Source organism: Lepidochelys olivacea, assembly GCF_965140295.1.
Source record: "Lepidochelys olivacea isolate rLepOli2 genome assembly, chromosome: 7".
NCBI classification, from domain to species: Eukaryota; Metazoa; Chordata; order Testudines; family Cheloniidae; genus Lepidochelys; species Lepidochelys olivacea.
The window spans coordinates 43,973,779-43,993,984 of NC_140417.1; the positions used below are offsets into that span (position 1 = coordinate 43,973,779).

The 20,206-nt window shown below is 42.6% G+C and overlaps 1 protein-coding gene across 1 annotated transcript; it reads left to right on the forward strand.

The window, feature by feature from the left end:
• The first annotated feature begins 4,966 nt into the window (after nucleotides 1-4,966).
• On the forward strand, nucleotides 4,967-19,226 carry TNNC1 (troponin C1, slow skeletal and cardiac type). Its single transcript, XM_084634262.1, has 6 exons — nucleotides 4,967-5,156; nucleotides 11,230-11,260; nucleotides 13,131-13,277; nucleotides 14,846-14,960; nucleotides 15,996-16,132; nucleotides 18,424-19,226. The coding sequence occupies exons 1-6, from the start codon at nucleotides 5,133-5,135 to the stop codon at nucleotides 18,453-18,455; spliced, it is 486 nt and encodes a 161-aa protein (XP_084490388.1). The 5' UTR covers nucleotides 4,967-5,132; the 3' UTR covers nucleotides 18,456-19,226.
• The last annotated feature ends 980 nt before the right edge of the window (nucleotides 19,227-20,206 follow it).

Below are 20,206 nucleotides of genomic sequence, written 5' to 3' on the forward strand. Positions count from 1 at the left end.
CTTTTGCAGTTCAGTTACTTTACTAAGCAAACACAGGGTCAGAGTCTGTGTTGATTTAACCTGGGTTGCACAGGATGTAAATCAGTGCAGAATTTAGTCTATGGCGGATAAAATCACATGACACTACTGCTTTAGTACCAAGAGTGAAATTTCCCTCTCCATTACACCATTTAATTTCCATTGAAATCAACAGGGTTGAACTGATGTAACAGAGGAAAATTTGACCCTAACTGAGCGTTTAACCTGCTTGACTAAATTCAAGAGCTCACAAAGGGTCTGATCTTCTTAAGTGCTAGACACCCTTATCTGCAATTGATTTGCAGGGAGAGGAGCACACTCAATATCTTACAGAACGTGCTCAGCTCCTTGCCATATCAAACCCTCCCTTGTGAGTAGTGAAAAAAAAATCTTTCTTAAGAGCTCAGAGACTTACACTCCTTCCCCTTTCTGATTTCCCTGTTTGTGTAACCAAAGACAGTCATTCTTATAGCCACTCTTAGAGTGTGTGAAGCGGACTATAGCTGCATCAGAAAATGTGTTGAAATCAGTACACAATCCTCCCACCCTCTTCTCTTTAGATGGTTTTGATTAACAGACGAATGAGGTTATAGAAATGACAGTTATTGTACCACAAAGAGCCTGCGGCCCACAGGTACTGCCTCTCATGATCTCCAGATTACGTGAATTTCTGCTGTATTGACATTCAGCAGACTGATGTTCTGTTTACCCACAGAACAGCTACACTATGGACAAGCAGGAATGTTAGCATCCTCCATGCTGCTCCCTGGGGAATCACATCTAAAGGTTAGAGGGGGATTCAGAAGCAGATGGCATTCGGGGCCCTCCCACAACTGCAAGAGCATGCCCTTTGAAACAATCCCCAGTAACCAGCACTGTATTTTGATTTCCCACAAAAGGAGGGTGATGATCAAAATGGAGAGCAAACAGCCATGGAAGTCAGCAGGAGTTTTGCTTCCAGGAGGACAGCAGGATCAGACTATATACTGAAAGCTTTTCTTTACTTGAGTTACTCATAAGCTTCAGATTATTAAAAATGAAAGGATTCACATTTCCCCCTTGCTCCCATTTGTTCAGGTTTTGTGGTTCATTCTTTCCAGAAAGAAAACTAGTCTGGTTAATTTTACTTCGTGTTTGTAGTCAGTGAACTACAGCATTCTACAGTAATTGTGCAAAGCACTGCAATTTACAACACCACAATGATTAGAGACATTACTGTGCTAGTGTTGGCTTTTGAAATAAGGGAAAGCTTTTGAGACTGATTTTCCAAAACAGCAGGTTAGTTTTTAAAGGGACGCTGTCAAATAATTTCATTTTTAAAAAGCGTTTCAAGGAGTTTCAGCTACTACATCTGCCTCTACTCCCTGCAGCTTCTGTAGTTCATGGACTTTTTGTTTCCATAGTTGTAGCACCTCAGCACTTATTTACAATGAACAAACATTGGTGTATTTGTAACCCCTCCCCAATAGCTGGGATTCCTTGAAATGCAGCCCCTTGCCAACACCACCACTTTGGTCCTAGTAACTCACAGAAATCAGGAGGCTGGTTTGAGGAGGAGAAAAAAAATCACCTTTTCTTGGTAGCAAGCAAGAGGCAGGGACAGTGAGGGGAGAAAGATTCTCCCTCCAACTGCGGAGAGGAGGGAGGAGCAAAGAGAAGTTCTCTACTTGAAGCAGTCAAAAGGCAGCTTCCCATCACAGCAATCAGGAGGCAGGGAGGGAAGAGAGCTTGATACATATCAGACATCCATTTGCTAAGGACCATACGAAAAACGGAGACACAGGGCAGGGCCTAGGAATAGGTGGGAATCACAGTGACCCTTTCTGGTCAGCCAGAGCTGGGGAGCTTTGTGACAGGCTTCTAACCAGGTCATGCTCCTGGTCCTTGCGCAAGGATACAGAAGTAACTTTCCCTTCTGGCTAATAGGTTTTGGCCTCTGGGTATAGGGATGTCAGTACATCTTACAAGCCCTTTGCATCAGCCAGTCTAATCAGCCCTTATACTTTCAGAGGAGCATGCTATTTTTTTTTCTGCAGAATTCCACATAACCAACCAGTGACTGCAGTTTTCATTCCGTGGAGACAAATACTAGTAATGGGCGAGCAGGGATTTTATTCACAGGGGACAAGCACTGTGCTGTTTACAGCAAGGGTTGGTGAGCAGAGAAAGACACCTTCCCTTCTGCCTTCTCAAAACACCATTGACTGAGATGTGTTACAGCTTTCCAACCTCTGTTCACCCTAACTAAATCACTGTTTCACTTCTCAGAGGGCCTGATCAAAAGCCAAAGCCTTCCAAGGGCTTTGGACCAGGCACTAAAAATACCAGGGGAATGACTCATAGTAATCACCTCCCAGAGTGGCAGGAAGTGAGCATGAACTGGGCATCACACTCAGAATAATGCCCACTACAGGTGTGCTTCACAATGGACCTTCAAGGCCATTGTGGGGTCACAAACAGGCTTACACATTAGCTCCCTGAAATGAGTATGGTATTGTTCGGCACAGAATCCTATATTATCTGCCTGGGAAACAAAAATAGATAAAATAACATATTAGCTGTGAATAGAACTTTTCTGACAAAGAACTGTTATTGTATAGTATGCTACACTATACATAACTCCTAGATCGAACTACTACTCTGTGTTGATTATAAAGCCTCTAATGACATAAGCTCAATCAAACTGTGAGCAAGAGAGAAGTGCAGTCGAGAGGTTAGAACAGGGGGACTGGAAGTCATGATTCCTTGGTTTTGTTCCCAGTCCATTGAATGCCCTTGGACAAATTGAGCTCTTTGTGCTTCAGTTTCCCTTAAAATAGTGTATTCTTGAAAAGTGGCCATGACTCACAGCCACGAAGCACTTTGCCATGTGCTGACCTTTGTGTGTCCAAAGCACCGAACCCCTACTAATATGCTACCTACGAAAGGCTAATATGCTCTAAAAAGAAAAAAAAATAACCTTTTTCTTTTAATTTCTTTGTTGGGCTGATGCTGACAAGAGGCCGGTTGTGTGTGGTGAACAGGTGTAACAAGGCTAGCAGGAGCCTGCAGAACAGCTAAAACACAGGCAGCTGCACAATAATTTTCTCCTCTGCCACTCTGGCAACGTGCATCCATCCTAACCTGGAACGATTACTTCTCACGGGAATGTTCCTGTGATTATTTGGTCCTTGGCCTCCCTGCAACCACCAACAAGGCTGCCAATGAATGCTAATTATGATATGGATTAGAGATGGTCAAAATGTTTGCACAAAATACCTGCCCCCCACGGAAAAGTAACCATTTTGCAAACTATTGTTAGCATTAACCAAAGGTTCCTTTTTTGGTTACATTTTTGGTGGTATTTTTGGTAATTTTGTTGGTATGAAAATTTCTCAGTTACTGGAAGCCATCTTTTCTTGCTGAAAACCAGGTGGTCAGTAAATGAAAAATAATCAATTTCAGTAAATAATATCACATAATTTTTCTGGAGAAAAACTGAAAACAGGTTCATTTCCATGCCTGCAAAACAGGGGGAAAAAAAAACTTTGAAAACTGTTCGCAAACTCATTTTCCCATTTTTTGATCAGTGCCAATATGGATACTTGTCCAAAGAGAACTGGACAGAGGCCACCAAACTCATTTCACATAGACCACCTTTAGCCTCATTTTCAGAGGTGCAGAGCCCCCAAAACTTGCAATTAAGCGGGTGTTCAGCACCTCTGGAAATTAGGCCATAAATGATCATTACTGACCTGAGTTTTACATCATGTTACCGGTCCTCAGAGCCATCCTCTCCCCTACAGAACATCCCTTTTCTCAGTAGGGCAGAGACAGCGGTTGCTTTTGGTATTGGCTAATTTGTAAAACAGTCCAAGAAACACACGGGTGTCACGTTTAGCTGACTTCTTTTGCTGCTTTTCTTACTGTCTGCATTTGGACACAAGAGGGAGCCCCGGATTACTAAAGGAAAAGGACCTCACCATGGGTTCCATGTTTGTTCCAAGATCTTTAGCAATGTGCCAAACACTTTTCATGTATTTATTTATGCATATAGTACAATTAATGATGATAAGCTTATTTTTGCTGAGCCAGATTCTGCTCTCAGCTGCACTGGAGAAAATCCAGAGTAAATTCATCAGCTTCAATGGATTTGCACCCGTATAACTGAGGACAGGATTTGCACCAACAATTTATGAGTGAATAGAGAGTTGTGAAGTCACTTGTGAGCATCACCAGGGTAACTGAGAATTTACAATACAATAAAACAATAGTGGCACTTAATAGTCTTTTCTTTAACATCTCTCAAGCTGTTTTATGAAGGAGGCTAGATATTAAATATCTCCATTCTGCAGACAGAGAAACTGAGCCACTAAGAGGTTAGGTGACTTGCTTAAGGTCACTCAGTGAGTCAGTGACAGAGTTGTAGATGAACCCCAATGGCCCATTGTATTATGTTCCTGATAGCTGTGCAGTGAGAGAGAAATAGCATAAACTTAAGTGACAGCCTTTTCTGCTTACTCACTTTCTGAAGAGGAGAAATGTATATAAATTGCTCATTGGAAGCTCTTCCACTTGTTTGTCTTCTGTAAAAAAAGAAAGCAGAGATAGTTTGGATCAGAACCCAAGCTATTACAGGTATTGGGAGTATTTGGATCCAGGGTTTGGGTTCAGTTTGTTATAAAGAAAGGGGCTAGTTGTCCAAACAGATGTCTATATTTAGTTCCGGACACCCTTCTGTTCTCGCTGACTTCAAAGGGAAATTTGCCAGGGAACTCCAGAGGATCAAACCCATAGCCTGACACGAATATTTGCCAGTATTCACTTAATGTATTAAGCCAACTGACTTCAATGAGAGCTGGATTGGGCCCTTGGAATGCCAGCTGCAGGCCTTGCACAGTGCCCCTTCCCTCCCCTCCTCACAGGGGTGAGGAATTCTTGCTTGGAGTGGGTATCATTGATAGATATATGTTAGATTGCTGATGTGGTGAGGAGCAGCCCCTGAGTGACACATTTAGGGCTGACACCTTGCTATATTAGCAGGCATAGAAGGAGGGGACAGCTGACAGAGACTTGAAGTTTGTCTCTGTAGTGTTTGCCCTCCCTATCCAGCTTCTGACCAGCAATAACTAACCATGGATGATATTTACAAGGCAGCAGTAAGTAATATATTTAAGTTACCTTGGTGAGGGTGCCTTTGTTGTATTAGAATGATGTTTCAAAGAGTTTTTGCTGATTTCCTAAAGCCACAATAAGGCACAGCAATGATTGTCTTTACACTGCGAGTACTTAATGTAACAATGAAATGCACTTAGGAATGTTAGCTGTAGTGAGGCACCTTCTAGTTCAGAACATAGAATTTTTCATGCCATGGCAATTCTAAATATGTAACGTTCTTCTTGTAAGCAGATAATTCTAAAAATAAGCTGCTAAATTATTTGTAATAAGTCTTTCCCTGGTTCTGTGTTGTGAAATAGAGAGATGGCATATAAGTGTAATTTTAAATATATTCTGAAAAATCTACCAAAGTATCAGGTATGGTTACTGCTTGATCCAGGACCTGACAGGTCAACTGTTTCAATGAGGAACTGAAGAAGCATTGTTATTTTTGTGTATTAAAATGCTGCCATTTCCAATTTCCATGGCTGAATGTTTTTCTGCAAGATATATTTTGAAAACCCCTTTTGATAAAGGCTTAGGAAATAAGTGATCTGATTTGCAGTGTCTCTTTCCTTGTTCTTGATATCTATACTGCAAAAAATTATAATGTAAAATGTGCTTTCTAAAGAGGACAAGAGAAAGCAGTTTTGCCTTCAACCATTGCATATCAAGCTTACTGTATGAACCCAAACTGTTCTGTCTTCCCCCCAATAAAGATGCAGCATTATTTTGTACCTTAAATAGCTGATGATATGGAGGCAGAACAACATGAGAGTGATATCTTTCTGGAATCTGTATTGCATAAATCCCTGTACCTTAAATTCTGTGTTACCATGTTCTGTACATGACTCTTGTTGTTAGTTACAGGGTTATATATGGTGTTGCAGATAGCTAACAATTGGTTTGGTTGATCTTCACATTTCTATCAAGAGCATAAAGATAAATCAAATGTGGATATTTTCTTTCAAAAGTTCAAGATGTCCTAAAGGAACAGGATCGTGGTTGACACATGGCAACAAAACAAGTTGTCCTTCATATTAGACTAAACTATGACCTGCACTGAACTGGGACTCCATTCTACAGACCCTAGTCCTCTTGGGTTCAGTGAGCCAAAAGTCCAGGTCTTCAAAAAGAATGAAATAAAAAAGTGACCTATAGAAGTAAACAAAATTCATGTCTCTGCAATTGGCTCTTTAATTAGACTCATGCGCCATAATGTTTAGAGGCATCACACATATGGTTATGAAGAAACGCTGAAACATTTTGGAAGCCAGCAATGCTAACAATTAGCCAAATGGATCTGTCAGTCAGGTGGATGGAATGCATTCTCTAGCACAAGGAAAGAATTAGAGTCAAGAGACTGATAGAGGAAGGTTTCCCATGCACAACTTTCAGCCTCTTTCATACCTCTCAACCTGCTAAACCCCATACAGGTCAAAGACCCAGAAAACCAAATTAATCCCTAATCTAACTCCATGGATTTCAATGGAGTTTGAGTTTAGTTCAAAAAAGGGCCACAAATACAAGAAATTCCATACCCATAACCAACAAACTTCTTACTCCAAGCATAGCGTCGTTCTATAGCCAAGAAAGAGAGAGGAGAAGAAGACTCCGTGAAGTCCAGTAGAGACTTTGCTATGCCAATGTTTTTTAGCTTGGGGCACATTCAGATACTATGTTGATGAGAACCAGTAAAAAACTGTAATGTAGCTAGATGAAGTGGGATTCCTGTCTTGAGCAGGTTAATATAGCTGCATTTGTACTGTAATTAATTTACAAAGGCAAAATAATATTGGGTTGGGGCACAAACGTGGTTCTAAAATGCAGTACAACTGAGTGAAAAGGATATTTCCTTGGACCATTCCATAAAGAAAGATCCTAAATATATGTACTGTAACAAAATATTAAACTGGAAGAAATCTAGAGAGTAACTAAAGCAAGGCAAAGTTGATTGGCTCTCACCAGCACAATTTCAGATGGAAACAGTGAATGAAGAACAAAGCCAAAAAAGGAATAACCAAGACAGCACCTTATGGCACTGTTTATGTATCCTGACAGCATCCTCAGCATTTACACACTGAGGCAGTAATGAAAGAAGTCAACCCCCAAAACAAGAAGATACAGAGACTAAAAGAAAAAGGTCAGGAATAGATCATGGGGTCTTGGGGAGATCATAAACCACTTGAATTTCATCTCATGGTTTATTATCTTGTTACCAGAGTCTTGCAATGAATTGATCTTCCTAGCATTATTGTTACCCATCATTTAATTTATGTATAGTACATTCCTATATCTATAAATCTATGCACACAAAGGGCACTAGTTAAAGAGGCTTAGCTTGATTCAAAGGAATTGACCATTTGTGGTTTGTTGCAAGTTGATGGCACATTTAATAAAGCATTGAATTAGTTCCCACCAATTTCTCTAAATGCACCAACAGCGTCCAGTGGATTTTCATCTTGCCTATTCATGTCTAGATAAGGTTATACAAATGCCGAGCTATTTTGGTAATGCTTTCAGACTCCACTGAACCGTGCTAAGAACAGTGCCAAGGACAAGTGTCCAGATAAAAGGGTCCAAGGATAAATACCAGTGCCATTCACATCCTGGGAATAATCAGAAGGTTTATCTTTATCTCCAGCACCTCAATCATTGGGGCTTATAAATAGCTAACATGCCTAAAGAGTTGAGTTACATGGAAGGCACAAAAGTGGCAATAGGCATTTATTTACTAGGCATAGCTCATACCTTCAGAGTCCCCAGCTATCCTATTTTACTGCCAAAACAATGAAAGAGCAGCCTGCAGCTGCTTGCCTTCCATCATGGGTGGCTGGACAAAAAGGTTCAGATTTCGTGATGCAATGCTGAAGAAGAATCCTGCTGCTATTGTTATCTGCATCTGATATGGATGGATCAGCTTCCCTGGTCTGTCCTCTGCATGTGTGTTTTGTTTGACAGGGTGCTGCAGCTCCAGATTAAGGGGCATTGATAAAGCGGTGTCAGGGCCCAAGACTGGAATAAAGATCATGATACAGCTCTGGAACAGAGTGTACTGGCAACACTGGGGATATAGCACTAAGAAGTTGGGGAAGCAATCGGTAATGACTGTGGTTCATTGGCCTTATGTTATAGGCTGGTAAAGTGGTTGCAGATTTGGGTCCTATTTACACAAACTGATTTCAGAAAGGGGGTAGGGAAATGGCGTGAGAGCAGGACCAAAGGCAGAACCCTGTAAGCATCACAATAGAGCTGCCTGGTGACAGGGGAGCGTGGGTGGCGACAAGCCGTAGCAGTTGGATAGCTGCTGGAGGAAAGGAACCAGGAAGGTGCTGAAAGTGCCACCGAATTCAGCAGGCTGGTTGAATAGGACGTTATGGTCTGTGGTATTAAATGAAGCATTAACATCAGGAAGGAATTAACTGAGAGGGGGCAGTAGGTTCAGATAAGAGGAGAGGTGCTAACATTGTCCAACCAGTGGTTCTCAATCTTTCCAGACTACTGCACCCCTTTCAAGACTTTGATTTGCCTTGCGTACCCCAAGTTTCACCTCACTTAAAAACTGTTTGCTTACAAAATCAGACATAAAAATACCAAAGTGTTACAGCACGGTACTACTGAAAAATTGCTGACTCTCTCATTTTTACCATATAATTATAAAATAAATTGAATGGACTATAAATAGTGTACTTACATTTCAGTGCAATATTTGAACCTATTTTTCACTTATGATCTTTTTGTGAAGCTGAAGCCCTGCCACCAGGGGCTGAAGCATGTAACTTAGCTTCATGGGGCCCTGGACAATTGCCCTACTTGCCACCCTCTAATGCCAGCCCTGCACTTGTGATGCCCCACACCCATCCCGTGACCCCCCCCCCCCCCGAGGGCTGCAACCCCAAGGTTGAGAGACACTGATCTATATGAACTGAACACCCCCTGGAAGACCTCTGAGTACCTCCAGGGGTACACATACTGCTGGTTGAGAACCACTGGTCCAGACCACTAGCACGTAACTCAACTACACAATCCTATTTGCTGTTCATGATAAGTTCATGGAGGATAGGTCCATCAATGGCTACTAGCCAGGATGGACAGTGATGGTGTCCCTAGCCTCTGTTTCCCAGAAGCTGGGAATGGGCAACAGAGAATGGATCCTGTTCGGTTCATTCCCTCTGGGGCACCAGGCATTGGCTACTGTCGGAAGACAGGATACTGGGCTAGATCGACCTTTGGTCTGACCCAGTATGGCTGCTCTTATGTTCTGTTCCTGTAGATGTATCTTATTAATTCAAGTTTACACTAAGCCCCCCTATTTGTTTGCTCTTGATAATCAGGGAAGGAGATAGAAATTATCTTACAGTCTAGTATTAATTCAGTACTTGACTAGAGGAACTCATTTACATATGATGCATAGCAGACATGCAGGGAAAAGCCACTACCCCTATATAAGGGAGAGTAGGGTGCTCCTCCAACCTGCAAAGGCCATGGGTATGTTGAGTTTGGGGATTAGACCTAGGGCATGACAGGCCAGGTCCACTCGTTCTGGGATTACCCATAGACTTCAATAGACTGTGGAAGGGCTGTGGAGCTGCCTCCACTCTGTGCATTGCTCCAGGTGTCCATTCCCACCAGAGCACAAAGCCTACTTAATCAAGGACTTGGCAGGGTGAATTTTACACTAAGATTTTTCACATTAAACTGTAGTAATGCAATTTCATTTTGTTACCCTTATTTAATTCCTCTTCAGACTCTGTATTACCTCCACTTTTCAGCACACTTTTAGAGCACCAATGATGTAAGACTATAACAGAAACTGGAAGAACAGAAGTCCCTATGATCTATGTTCGGTCTCTGGGTTGATGGCATTAGTTGTGATTTTCTCACTTAATAGAGTGGACCACATGAAGGCTGCCATCTTCCACTCTTGAAGAAGGTAGCCACCAAGACGAAGACCAGGGTCAACCTGGTCCAGAAACTGGCAAGCACAAGCTGGGGGGCATCAGCATCTTTGTCTACCCGAGTACTTTTGCACTGGTATGGACCAGAAGTAGCCACACTTGACTTGTTGATGTCCAACTGAACACTGCAATGTGGTGCATTGCTGGAACCATCAAGTTGATCCCAACACCATGGCTGCCCGTGCTGTTGCACTTTGCTTGCCCATCCATTTGCTGCAATGCTGCAACCCTCCAAGAAGTCTAATGAATCGAGGAAAAGTAGTCTTCCCATCCACCAGGACTTCAAAGATATCCCTTACCACTGCTTGAAGTCACACAAGCCCTTTTGGATGATGCGCTTACTCTCCGACAATGTGACTTCAATCCTGATGAAGCTTGGAAAGCTGAATGGAGTTCACAAGAAGTTACAAACAAACATCTTGTGAAAGACCAAACACAGAAGATCTGAGGCTTCAGTCTTCTGCAAAGCTTATGGGTAACCTTAAGTCGCACCCGCACAAACCATGGCAGCTGCAGATACCTGATGCACAAATGGAAAATTAAAAACGCTCCAGTGTGTGACCCAGAACAGACCATGGAATATAACGACTCAGTGTCCGATTCCCAAATATGAAGGAGGCATCACAGCGACGCTCTCCACTATTCCTGATGCAATTATCTGGCTTAAGCTAACTGTAAAATTATAGTTGTTCTACATCTACATCAGCCATAGGAAGAATCACCACACAGTAGCTCTTCAGGTGTGACAAATGCTCCTCCCATTCAGTCCCCCAACATTGCATAATTAAATGCTGCCCTGACTGTCTAAAAGCTAATCATGCAACATGCCTGAGACTCGTACTCTGGTTAAAAATAATGTTAACTCCAGAAGAGTGAAAAATATTTTTAAAAGATGAACAGAATAATGTGATATACCAAAAAAAAAAAAGGGGGGGGGAACTGTGCCAAAACAATCTAGGTAAACGACCCTCTTACTCCACAAGAAGGGCTGTTGTGAAGATTAGTTAAGGGTTGTAAAGCATTTTGAACAAATAGTGTGCAGTATAAGTGGTATTATCAATTAATGATAATGATTAAGTGTAATAAAAATGAATTTCTCTTTCTATTTTCATCTCAGGTTGAGCAGCTGACAGAAGAACAGAAAAATGGTATGTGTATCTTTACTCTGATACCATTGTAGACAGAAGATACTCCCTGTAATGGATAGTCAATCCGCTATCAACCCATGGTGTTAGCCTGTGGCTTGAACAGGCCAGCTCAGGGTCAACAATTGCTGCCACAAGTGAAAAACCATACCTCCAGCTGCCAAAGTACAATGCAAAGCAAATGGCTTCTCATCCCCAAGTTTAGGAAAAGGGCTAAGAGGCCGGCAGTGGCATTGCTACAATAATGTTTCATGGTATTTCTGGTCCTAATGCTCTTTGGGGCAAGCACAGGATCTTTTTGTGTGTCCAGCCAACATCTAGCACAGTGGTTCTCAAACTTTTTAGGCTGCGTACCCCTTTCCAAATAATGTAGTCTACTGCATACCCCCATCTGACATAGGGTCATAATATTCCTATGATTCATTTCCCAAGTCTTGCTAAATAAAGTGCATTGTCTGCTATTACAGGCTTTTCCTTGGGTATCCCCTGATGAGAGCTCGCCTACCCTAGTTTGAAAACCAATGGAGTTCTGCGCTAAATAGGGGCCTCTGGGCAGTTATGTGCCAAAAGTCGTGGATAATAATAAGGAAAGGGAGTACCAGCAATCCTGTTACAAAGCCTGTTCTCGTGAGAGTTCCAGCCCAATTTTGTAGAGCTTAGATGTTTGAAAAGTTCAGTGGTGGGGAAGTTGGAACCAGGGGCTGTTCTAGCTATAGGTAAACTAGGCAGCTGCCTTGAGGGGCAGATTTCTGGGGGCGGCATAGAGATTTCTGGGAGAAGTGATTTTTTTTAAATGCTCATGCTTGTCTACACGGTGCTGCAGGTGATTTACAGGGGTGTGAACTGCAAACAGGGCTGTCCCTACCCATACAGAAAGTACACAGCTGCGTAGGGCACCAGGAAATTTGGGGCACCACATTTCCTGGTGCCCTGTGCAGCTGCGTGCTGCTCCACCCCAGCCCCGCCTCTTCCCACCCCTGCTCCACCCCAGCCCCAAAGCCCCTGCCCCGCCCCCACTCCCCTGAGGACTGCCGCAGGGCCAGGCCTGCACTCACTGGCAGCGGGAAGTGCAGCAACCTGCCCCCAGCCATGCCGCCAGTGAGTGCTGGGGGGCGGTTCCCACCTGCCCCCCAAGCCAGCCCCACCCCCCGCAGAGGCTTGGGGTCCCACTCCCCCGTGGGGGAGCTGTGTAGGGCCTCAGAATAGCTAGGAACAGCCCTGACTGCAAAGCTCTCAAACGTATAGAGCTCTAATGGCTCCATCTAGACCCTGCTGGAATGAAGAGGTAGCGAGTTTGTGCTGATGTAGTCCTGTGTGAACAGGACTATGTTAACATGGACTAGGTTCCCTTTAGTTCATGCCAGAAGGTCTATACAGGGCAGTTACAGTGCAACACATTAGAGGGCTCTATACTTCACACCCCCATAGACCCCTCTGTGGAAGGAAGGGGGGGGGCAGCACACTGAAGCTTTGCCTAAGGCAGCAGATTGTCTTGAGCAGCCTCTCGTTAGAACTTCTGGGTACTTATCCAAACATTGAGCCATTAAGCTCTGTCTACTCTAGACTCTCCAACTGTACTTTACAATGGCTGACAAAGAATCCCTCAGGTTCTTCCACTGGGGTTGATCACACTGTGTTAAATTGGGTGTTGAGTGGAGCTTACCCCAGCAGGATGACTGATTTCACACCAATGCACGGGAGGTGGAGGAAATTAAGTTTGACTTCCATTGACACAGCTAAAAAGTCTTCCGCAGACACACCTTTGAAGTTTGTCCATTCTTGGATCACCACAGCAATGAAACTCCCACTGATTTCCTGCGTGCTAACTCGTATCAAAAGGGCAAACCCCTCAATTTCTCCTTTTCCTCTCTAGAATTCAAGGCTGCCTTTGACATCTTCGTCCTGGGTGCTGAGGACGGATGCATCAGCACAAAGGAACTGGGGAAGGTGATGAGAATGCTGGGGCAGAATCCAACCCCTGAGGAGCTGCAGGAGATGATAGATGAGGTGGATGAAGATGGTGAGCTATTCTCTTAAATCCTCTAGGTGTCTCAGTGCACCGCAAAGCATTTACAGAAGGCCAGAATCACAGTGGTCATTGGCTGGACCTTAAATACTCCGCAGTTAGTGGTCAGTTAGGCTTTCCAGGCACAAGAATCACATGAAAGAAAACAGAGTGCACTCTCCTTCCACCAGAGAAAGTAGATTAGTATCCCAAGCACCAGGAATGTTGAGACACCCTGGAAACAGAGAACCACACTCTGGTAGTATTTACCTGTTCTTTTGTACTTCTGGAGTCAGCCAAACTGAGTAACCACACTGGTTAATGCAGGGGGATCACTTCTGGTAATACTGTAGATACGGACATTCTGTGGAGCGGATCGTAAAGATACAATGCCATTTTGTGTAAGACTTTGAATTGTCCACAAGGCCATTGGCCACAACTCCATCTCTGCAATGGCATCACAGCATGCTGTGCACCAGTTGGATGCCACTACCCACTGCATAAATTGGTGCACTGCAGAGCTATTGTGGGCACTTATGGCCCAGTCCTGCAAGTTGAACTATGCAGGTGGACCGCTCCACCCTTTTGGAACTCTAATAGGACTCAATGGGAGCAGAGCTCTGCCTGTGCGGAATAAGTTGCAAGACTGGGGCCGTAGGTTATAAAATGCTAAAGCTGAGGTTTTCAAACACCCAGACACCCACTGAATTTCAATGAATGCTTAAGTGTCTTAGATGCCTTTGAATATTCCAGTGTAACAAATGGAAGGCACTAAAAATATTACTACTATAACGGATGCAAAGAGATTTCTCAAACCTTTTTTAAGAGACACAAGTGCTCAGATACTATAGCGATGAGGGCAGTATAAGGATGCATACAGAAGAGGACACGTCAAAGATTATAGGTTGAAAATTTCATTCACCATTTTTTTCTTCTGTGTTTGCAAATTCTATGGAATTGTAGATGTGCAGGTTTTTAATACAAAAACAAATTCTTCAGTGTGTGGATATGTAGACGCACAATAATATACCCACAAACAACTTCACAATAACAAACCAGCATGTGCAGATTGGCGGAAAACAATCTAGGAAAGAAACTGATATAGATTTCAGTTCCAAAATTCCAAAAGCTCGTTAAACACAAAAGCAAGAAAATTTATGCTAAGAATTAAGGAAAATATCTTGCCAGTGTCATTTAAACAACAAATGATAACATACCATCAGCATTAAAAATACAGTGCTTGATTCTCCACTGTCTTGCACCTTCCATAGTAATTTACATCTGTGCAACAAGGGTGTCAAATGCTACCAGATCAGAATTTTCCACACATTTACACCAGTGGTTGTGTTTTATATTCAATTTGCACTTGTTTAAATGACTACATAAGGTGCAAGTCAATGGTGAATCCATTCCATAATCTGTTACCCACTCCTTAGTGCTGCTAACATGAAGTCTGTGGCTGGATTACTAAATAAAAGTTTAATCTCTGTTTTATGTATATGCCTGTTTGTCAAAACAAACAAACACGGAAAATTGCCTTCTAGATTGTAGTGTAATCTAAACCTCGTTTATTTCACCTTCAGGCAGCGGCACTGTAGACTTTGATGAGTTCTTAGTTATGATGGTCCGATGTATGAAAGATGACAGCAAAGGAAAATCAGAAGAGGAACTCTCAGATCTCTTCAGAATGTTTGATAAGTAAGAGACTGGAATGTAATACACTAAAACAAACGACACTGCTAGATATTATGGCGCTGCCGAATATGTCCCCATAGTTACAGTAGAGTTGAGTTTTCTGCTGAAAGCAGCAACCAACCACTTTGTGATATCTGAAGAACACAAAACGACGGCACTTATTCTTTGAGCATAGAATTCATTTTCTGAGAAATTTCAAGTAAAGCCATTCATCAGTTTATAAATTAAAATTAATTTTAAAACGGGTCCTTTTAGAAAGTTAGCTCTGCGTCAGACCCTTTTTGTGCCAAGTGATATTAACTCTTAACTTTCACATAGTTAAGACTCATTGAAATCTTGTGCACGGGCTCTGTTTGAAGAAATTAGGTTGTAATTAAGTTCTGACAATTCCTGTATCTAATTGTTAGGATGATAGATTATAGGCTGAGCCAGCTCAGACATTGGCAATTTTTGTGTAAATAGGCAGAGACGTGAATCTTGAGTCGATCTGGTGCCACAAGTAGTTCTGAAAAAGAAATATATAGTATTAAGGGCTGTCTTTTGATTTTACTTTTCATAAGTTAACGTTTCCCCTTCAGCAGAAGTTGGTATGGAAAAATGTCTCCTCCAGGGAAACTCAAAGAATTTCCCTCTTTCAAAATGGATCCAAGCACATGCTTCAGCAGTTTGCTGAATCAGGTCGTCATCACTTACAAAAGACTTTTACTTCTCCATGTACTATTTGTCCATGAAGACCATCCCTTAATTCATTAGCAGAAGCAAATAGTTACTACTCTCTGCTTTCTTTGTCTCAGGAGGCACACAAATCCTGTAGGGTTACTCCAATAGAGACCTGCAGAAAGGGGAGAGTTGTGTCCAGTCATTTATTTATCCTACCAATTCATGACAGGAAACCCAAGAGAATGAGTCACTAAAGGGCAGTTCATTGATAAAAACCAGATTGGAGACCAAGTGGAAGCGATGTAACATGGGGTGCGGTTGTCCATCCGTTTATAGTATTTTTGGTTTTTATCTTTGAGCCATTCTGTCATTGCACAGAAATGCTGATGGATACATTGACCTTGATGAACTAAAGTGCATGCTGCAGGCTACTGGAGAGAACATCACCGAAGATGACATAGAGGAACTGATGAAGGATGGAGACAAAAACAATGATGGCAAGATTGACTATGATGGTAGGTGTTTAAATTTGGTTAAACGTAAAAATGGGACCTCTATTGTCCTGAGGAACTCAGAACCTTAACAAGAGATGTAAGTAGTATATATTAGAGATGGGCCCAAGACTCACAATTCAGATCCAGGTTTTAATTCCCACATGGTTTGAGAGTGTGTGGGTATGGGATTAGTGTTTGGTCTTTCATAGAGTATGAGCCAGCTTCAAAATTAGGCTGCACACCTAGGTACAGAGTTACACCCTCTGCCCCCAATCTTGAAGGATGTTCAGACGCAGGTATTGGTTTCCACCCATTACAGAGGCAATGAATCTGTGCAAAACCAAGATCTGGATCCAATCCTTCCTCTCCAAATTCCAGAAGGTTTGGTTCAGGCTCTGAAACATGACAGTTGGTAGTCCCACCCTTTCAAAATAGCTTCTAAATGTGCATGTGCAATATTTGGGGAGAACAAACACCTGAATTTGCTTGCACGAGTCCTACTTTGTTTGGTGAGAGGTATTCAAAGTGTCCTCTTAGCTCACATAGATATGGTTTATTATGCATACAAAGTTGCAGGTACAAATTTGAAGAGTTGGCTGGGGTTTTCCCTAGACCATACAAAGAATGATATTGATAAAGATTCTGCTTTATAACTGCCTATGCCACTTCTGTACTATTATTATTGCCAGAACTACCTAAGGAAGGCATGATGGGTGTATAGACCCCACACAGCAGCAAGACACAGAATGAATAGAGTAATAACTGCTCTTGCTGTGGGCTCAATGGCTTGTGAGCAAACAGCTGGGATAAAAAACAGCAACCAAACAGAGCAGGGTGACTGCTGGAGAGGCTGTGAGCCATCATAGGGAAGCTCCACAGCATCAGATGAGGCAAAGCTGCCCGGAGATATCAACTTCCAGGCAGAAGGGTGCCATACGGAAGAGGCCTGCAAAGGCTGTAGGTAGAAAGCAGCCCAGAAACTAAACAAATGCCCGTGACTGCCTCATACAGATTTCCTGGGCTGGGACCCAGAGGAGAGGGTGAGTTTGGAGGGAAGGGGCAGGAACGGCTGAAGCCTCAGATTTGGACTGGCAGCCCTAACATAAGACTGTTGGACTTTATTTCTGTTTTTGCTTCCTTTGTTCCTTCTCTGGTGAAAAAGGGAGAGAGGGATACTGGGCCCAAGGCCTAGTGGCGGGAGGCCCCTTACCACCCCAGAAGGGGAGAGATTCCAATGACCCAGACAAAGGGTCTGGAGCTGTAAAGAGAGGCCAAGTGCTATAGGCCACATTTCAGAATACCAAAAAGGAAACTGAGGCAACTCTGCCATTATCAAACTCTTGGCCATGGGGGTGTATTAAAGGGCTAGAGGCCTGACAACAGGAGGTTAGTGGCCAAATTCTCTTCTCCGTTACACACAAGCGACACAACTGACTTCATAGTGGGGGGGTCTTGGATGGTACCTTCTTCAGAGAACTATAATTACATAGACCCTGATCCTGAAACTGACTCCATGCAAGTGGACTCCTGTGCCCCACAGAACCCCAGAGACTCAAAGGGGCTCTATACAGGCACCTGGACTCACCTGAATGCACCAAGCTGCAGGATCAGAGCTTTCATCATACCTACAGAGGCACCAGTCTCCAGCACAATCCATGCTCTGGAGTCATCGTCACTGTCAGAAACTGAAAATAAAACTGTTACACACACGAGAGCTTGTCAAAAACATTTTGTAAGAATTTTAAAATATCACCACTCAATGAAGCTGGTTTTAAAAAAAATAAAATAAAAGGGTTGGGTTTTAACTTTTGTCAAATTTCTAAAATTCTCTACCAGCTCCAGTGAATACGATTCTTTTTTAAAAAATGGGAGCTGCAGTTTCAAATTGTATGCACAGGGCATTTTTAGAAAGTTGTTGCTCTGAATGTTAGAGATCTTGAGCTAGATCGTCATCTGATGTCAAGTGGCATCTATCTATTGATTTCAGTGAGGCTATGCTGATTTATAAGTGAAATTTGACCACCTGTCTATTAAGCCCAGACTCCAGCTAGTAAGCCTCCTCAAGTCTTTCTGTACTGCCGGTCTTTCACTGTGCTGAATCACGTTAGTGGCACTTCCAGGACGAGTAACAAACCCCTCCATGACTGGAGCAAAGCTAGCTATGTTGTTAGGCATTTGGAATTGTAAAGGGGAGAAAAAGGGTGAGAGAAGAAGGGTGATTCTGGAGATACCCAGAAAGAGTGTGAAGTGCTACACACTGACTCTCCGGTTGTCATCTAAAATATGTGTCTTTCATTTCCCTTCCTTGGCAGAATTCCTGGAGTTCATGAAGGGAGTTGAATAAATCTGAAACAAGACGTGCCGCCTCGACTTTTAAAGCCCTCTGATTCCTCATCTCGTCTATGTGGTTGAGTCCCCTTGGCTGCTAGTATGAAGACTAAGTGCTGAACAGGGTGGCCATCAGGCGAATACACTGTTTGTTATTAAGTGCCTCAGATGGTCATTCCATGGATATTTAAGTAAGAGACCTAATAATTATCAAAGATGTTGATCCTTTGAGCGATTGCAAATGTGAGTGAGCCAAGTCTTGAGTCCCTTGACACACTCTGAAGCAGATAACATAGTGAACATATCATTAAGTCTGTAAAGAATTTTTTCCTATAGTCTAGTAAGAACCTATCAGCTGTAAAAAGCAAAACCAGTGACTGCCAGCAGACTGTGCCAGCAGGGCACAGAACTCACATGTAACCCCTTTTTGAGATGCTCAATCCCTGCATATTTCTTACAGCTAGACATTGAATCAGGCATTTGGAGCAAATTCCTGTTCCTATGAAGTTGTTAGGAATTTGCCATTGGATTTGATGCTACCATGATTTGGCCCCCCCCAGCGCTCGATGGGTTGCATCACATCTCTTAGAACATATTATAGTGAAACAGTTAGCATTTGAACCTTCAGTTGAATGATGATTTGAGACACTTAAACTGTCACTGAACATTCTGACAATCTCTACTCTTCCTCCACATCCAACCATTGATTTTAAGTCCAATGTACGGGCAATGTGTACAGAAATAAGATTCCTTTTTGAAATGCTAATAAAATAATTCATAAGCTAGAGTAGTTATTTCATTCCTGCTTGTTTCACAGAAGCAATTTATAGTTGCAGCTGTAAGACCAGCAAAAGGAATTCCCAGATGAAAGACACTCAGTGAAGTGTCAGGTCTGAATAAAACCACACAGTGTTGGGAGGGAGGGAGAGAGGGGGGCAGGGAAGGGTATCTCAGGATGAAAGAGATATATCTCTCACTTCCCTCAGAATAACCTATTCATAATCTCCATTACTGAGCGCAGATATCCCTGAGATTGTGCCACAAATGGCCATGGTACTTTACAAACACTGAGTAAGGCACATCCATGGCCCTAAGAAGCTTTTGATTAGAGCTGGGCAAAAATTTTTCGTCAAATAGTTCATTTGCTGGAAAATGCAGCTTTGTGATGAACAAAACCTATCCACAAATTCAGGTCGAATTCAAAACAGTTTTGGTTGAATAAAAAATGAAAGTCAAAAGTCAAAATGGCTTGTGTAGACATTTTCTAAATGAAACATTGACTTTTCATTTCAAAATGATGTTTTGTGGTTAAATTTAGTTAGAGGTGCTTAATTTTTTCCCTCCAAGGGTAAAAGCCACCCAAAACAATTTTTTGTGGTTCTTTGTTTCGGCACCAAACAAAAATATACGCTCATATGTACTTATGATCTAAGAGAGACAGAATATGGCACTACAGTTTATGGAAGGGAGAATGAGGCAAGATTATTGGTGAGCGGAATAAGGTAGGAAGGATCCCTGGAGGAAGCAGGTTTAAGAAGGGATGTGAAGGAGCATTTGAGAGAGCTTGCTGGGCAGGATATGGGAAACTGTTCCAAGCATAAGGGGGAGCATGACAGAAAATGCAAAGTTGAGAGGCCCTGATTCAGCAAAGCACTTAAGCCTAAAGAATGTCTACATTATGGGTGCTAGGGCAGCAGAGCTATAGTGCCGTAATTATGCAGTTGCAACCCCATAGTGTAGACACAGACAACAGCAATGAAAGGGGTT

Excerpts from the sequence above, each read along its gene's own strand:
- TNNC1 (XM_084634262.1), top strand. The coding sequence starts at position 5,133 with ATGGATGATATTTACAAGGCAGCA. Across the intron at positions 5,157-11,229 it reads ATGATATTTACAAGGCAGCA|GTTGAGCAGCTGACAGAAGA; the intron begins GTAAGTAATATA and ends TTTTCATCTCAG. Across the intron at positions 14,961-15,995 it reads CTCTTCAGAATGTTTGATAA|AAATGCTGATGGATACATTG; the intron begins GTAAGAGACTGG and ends GTCATTGCACAG.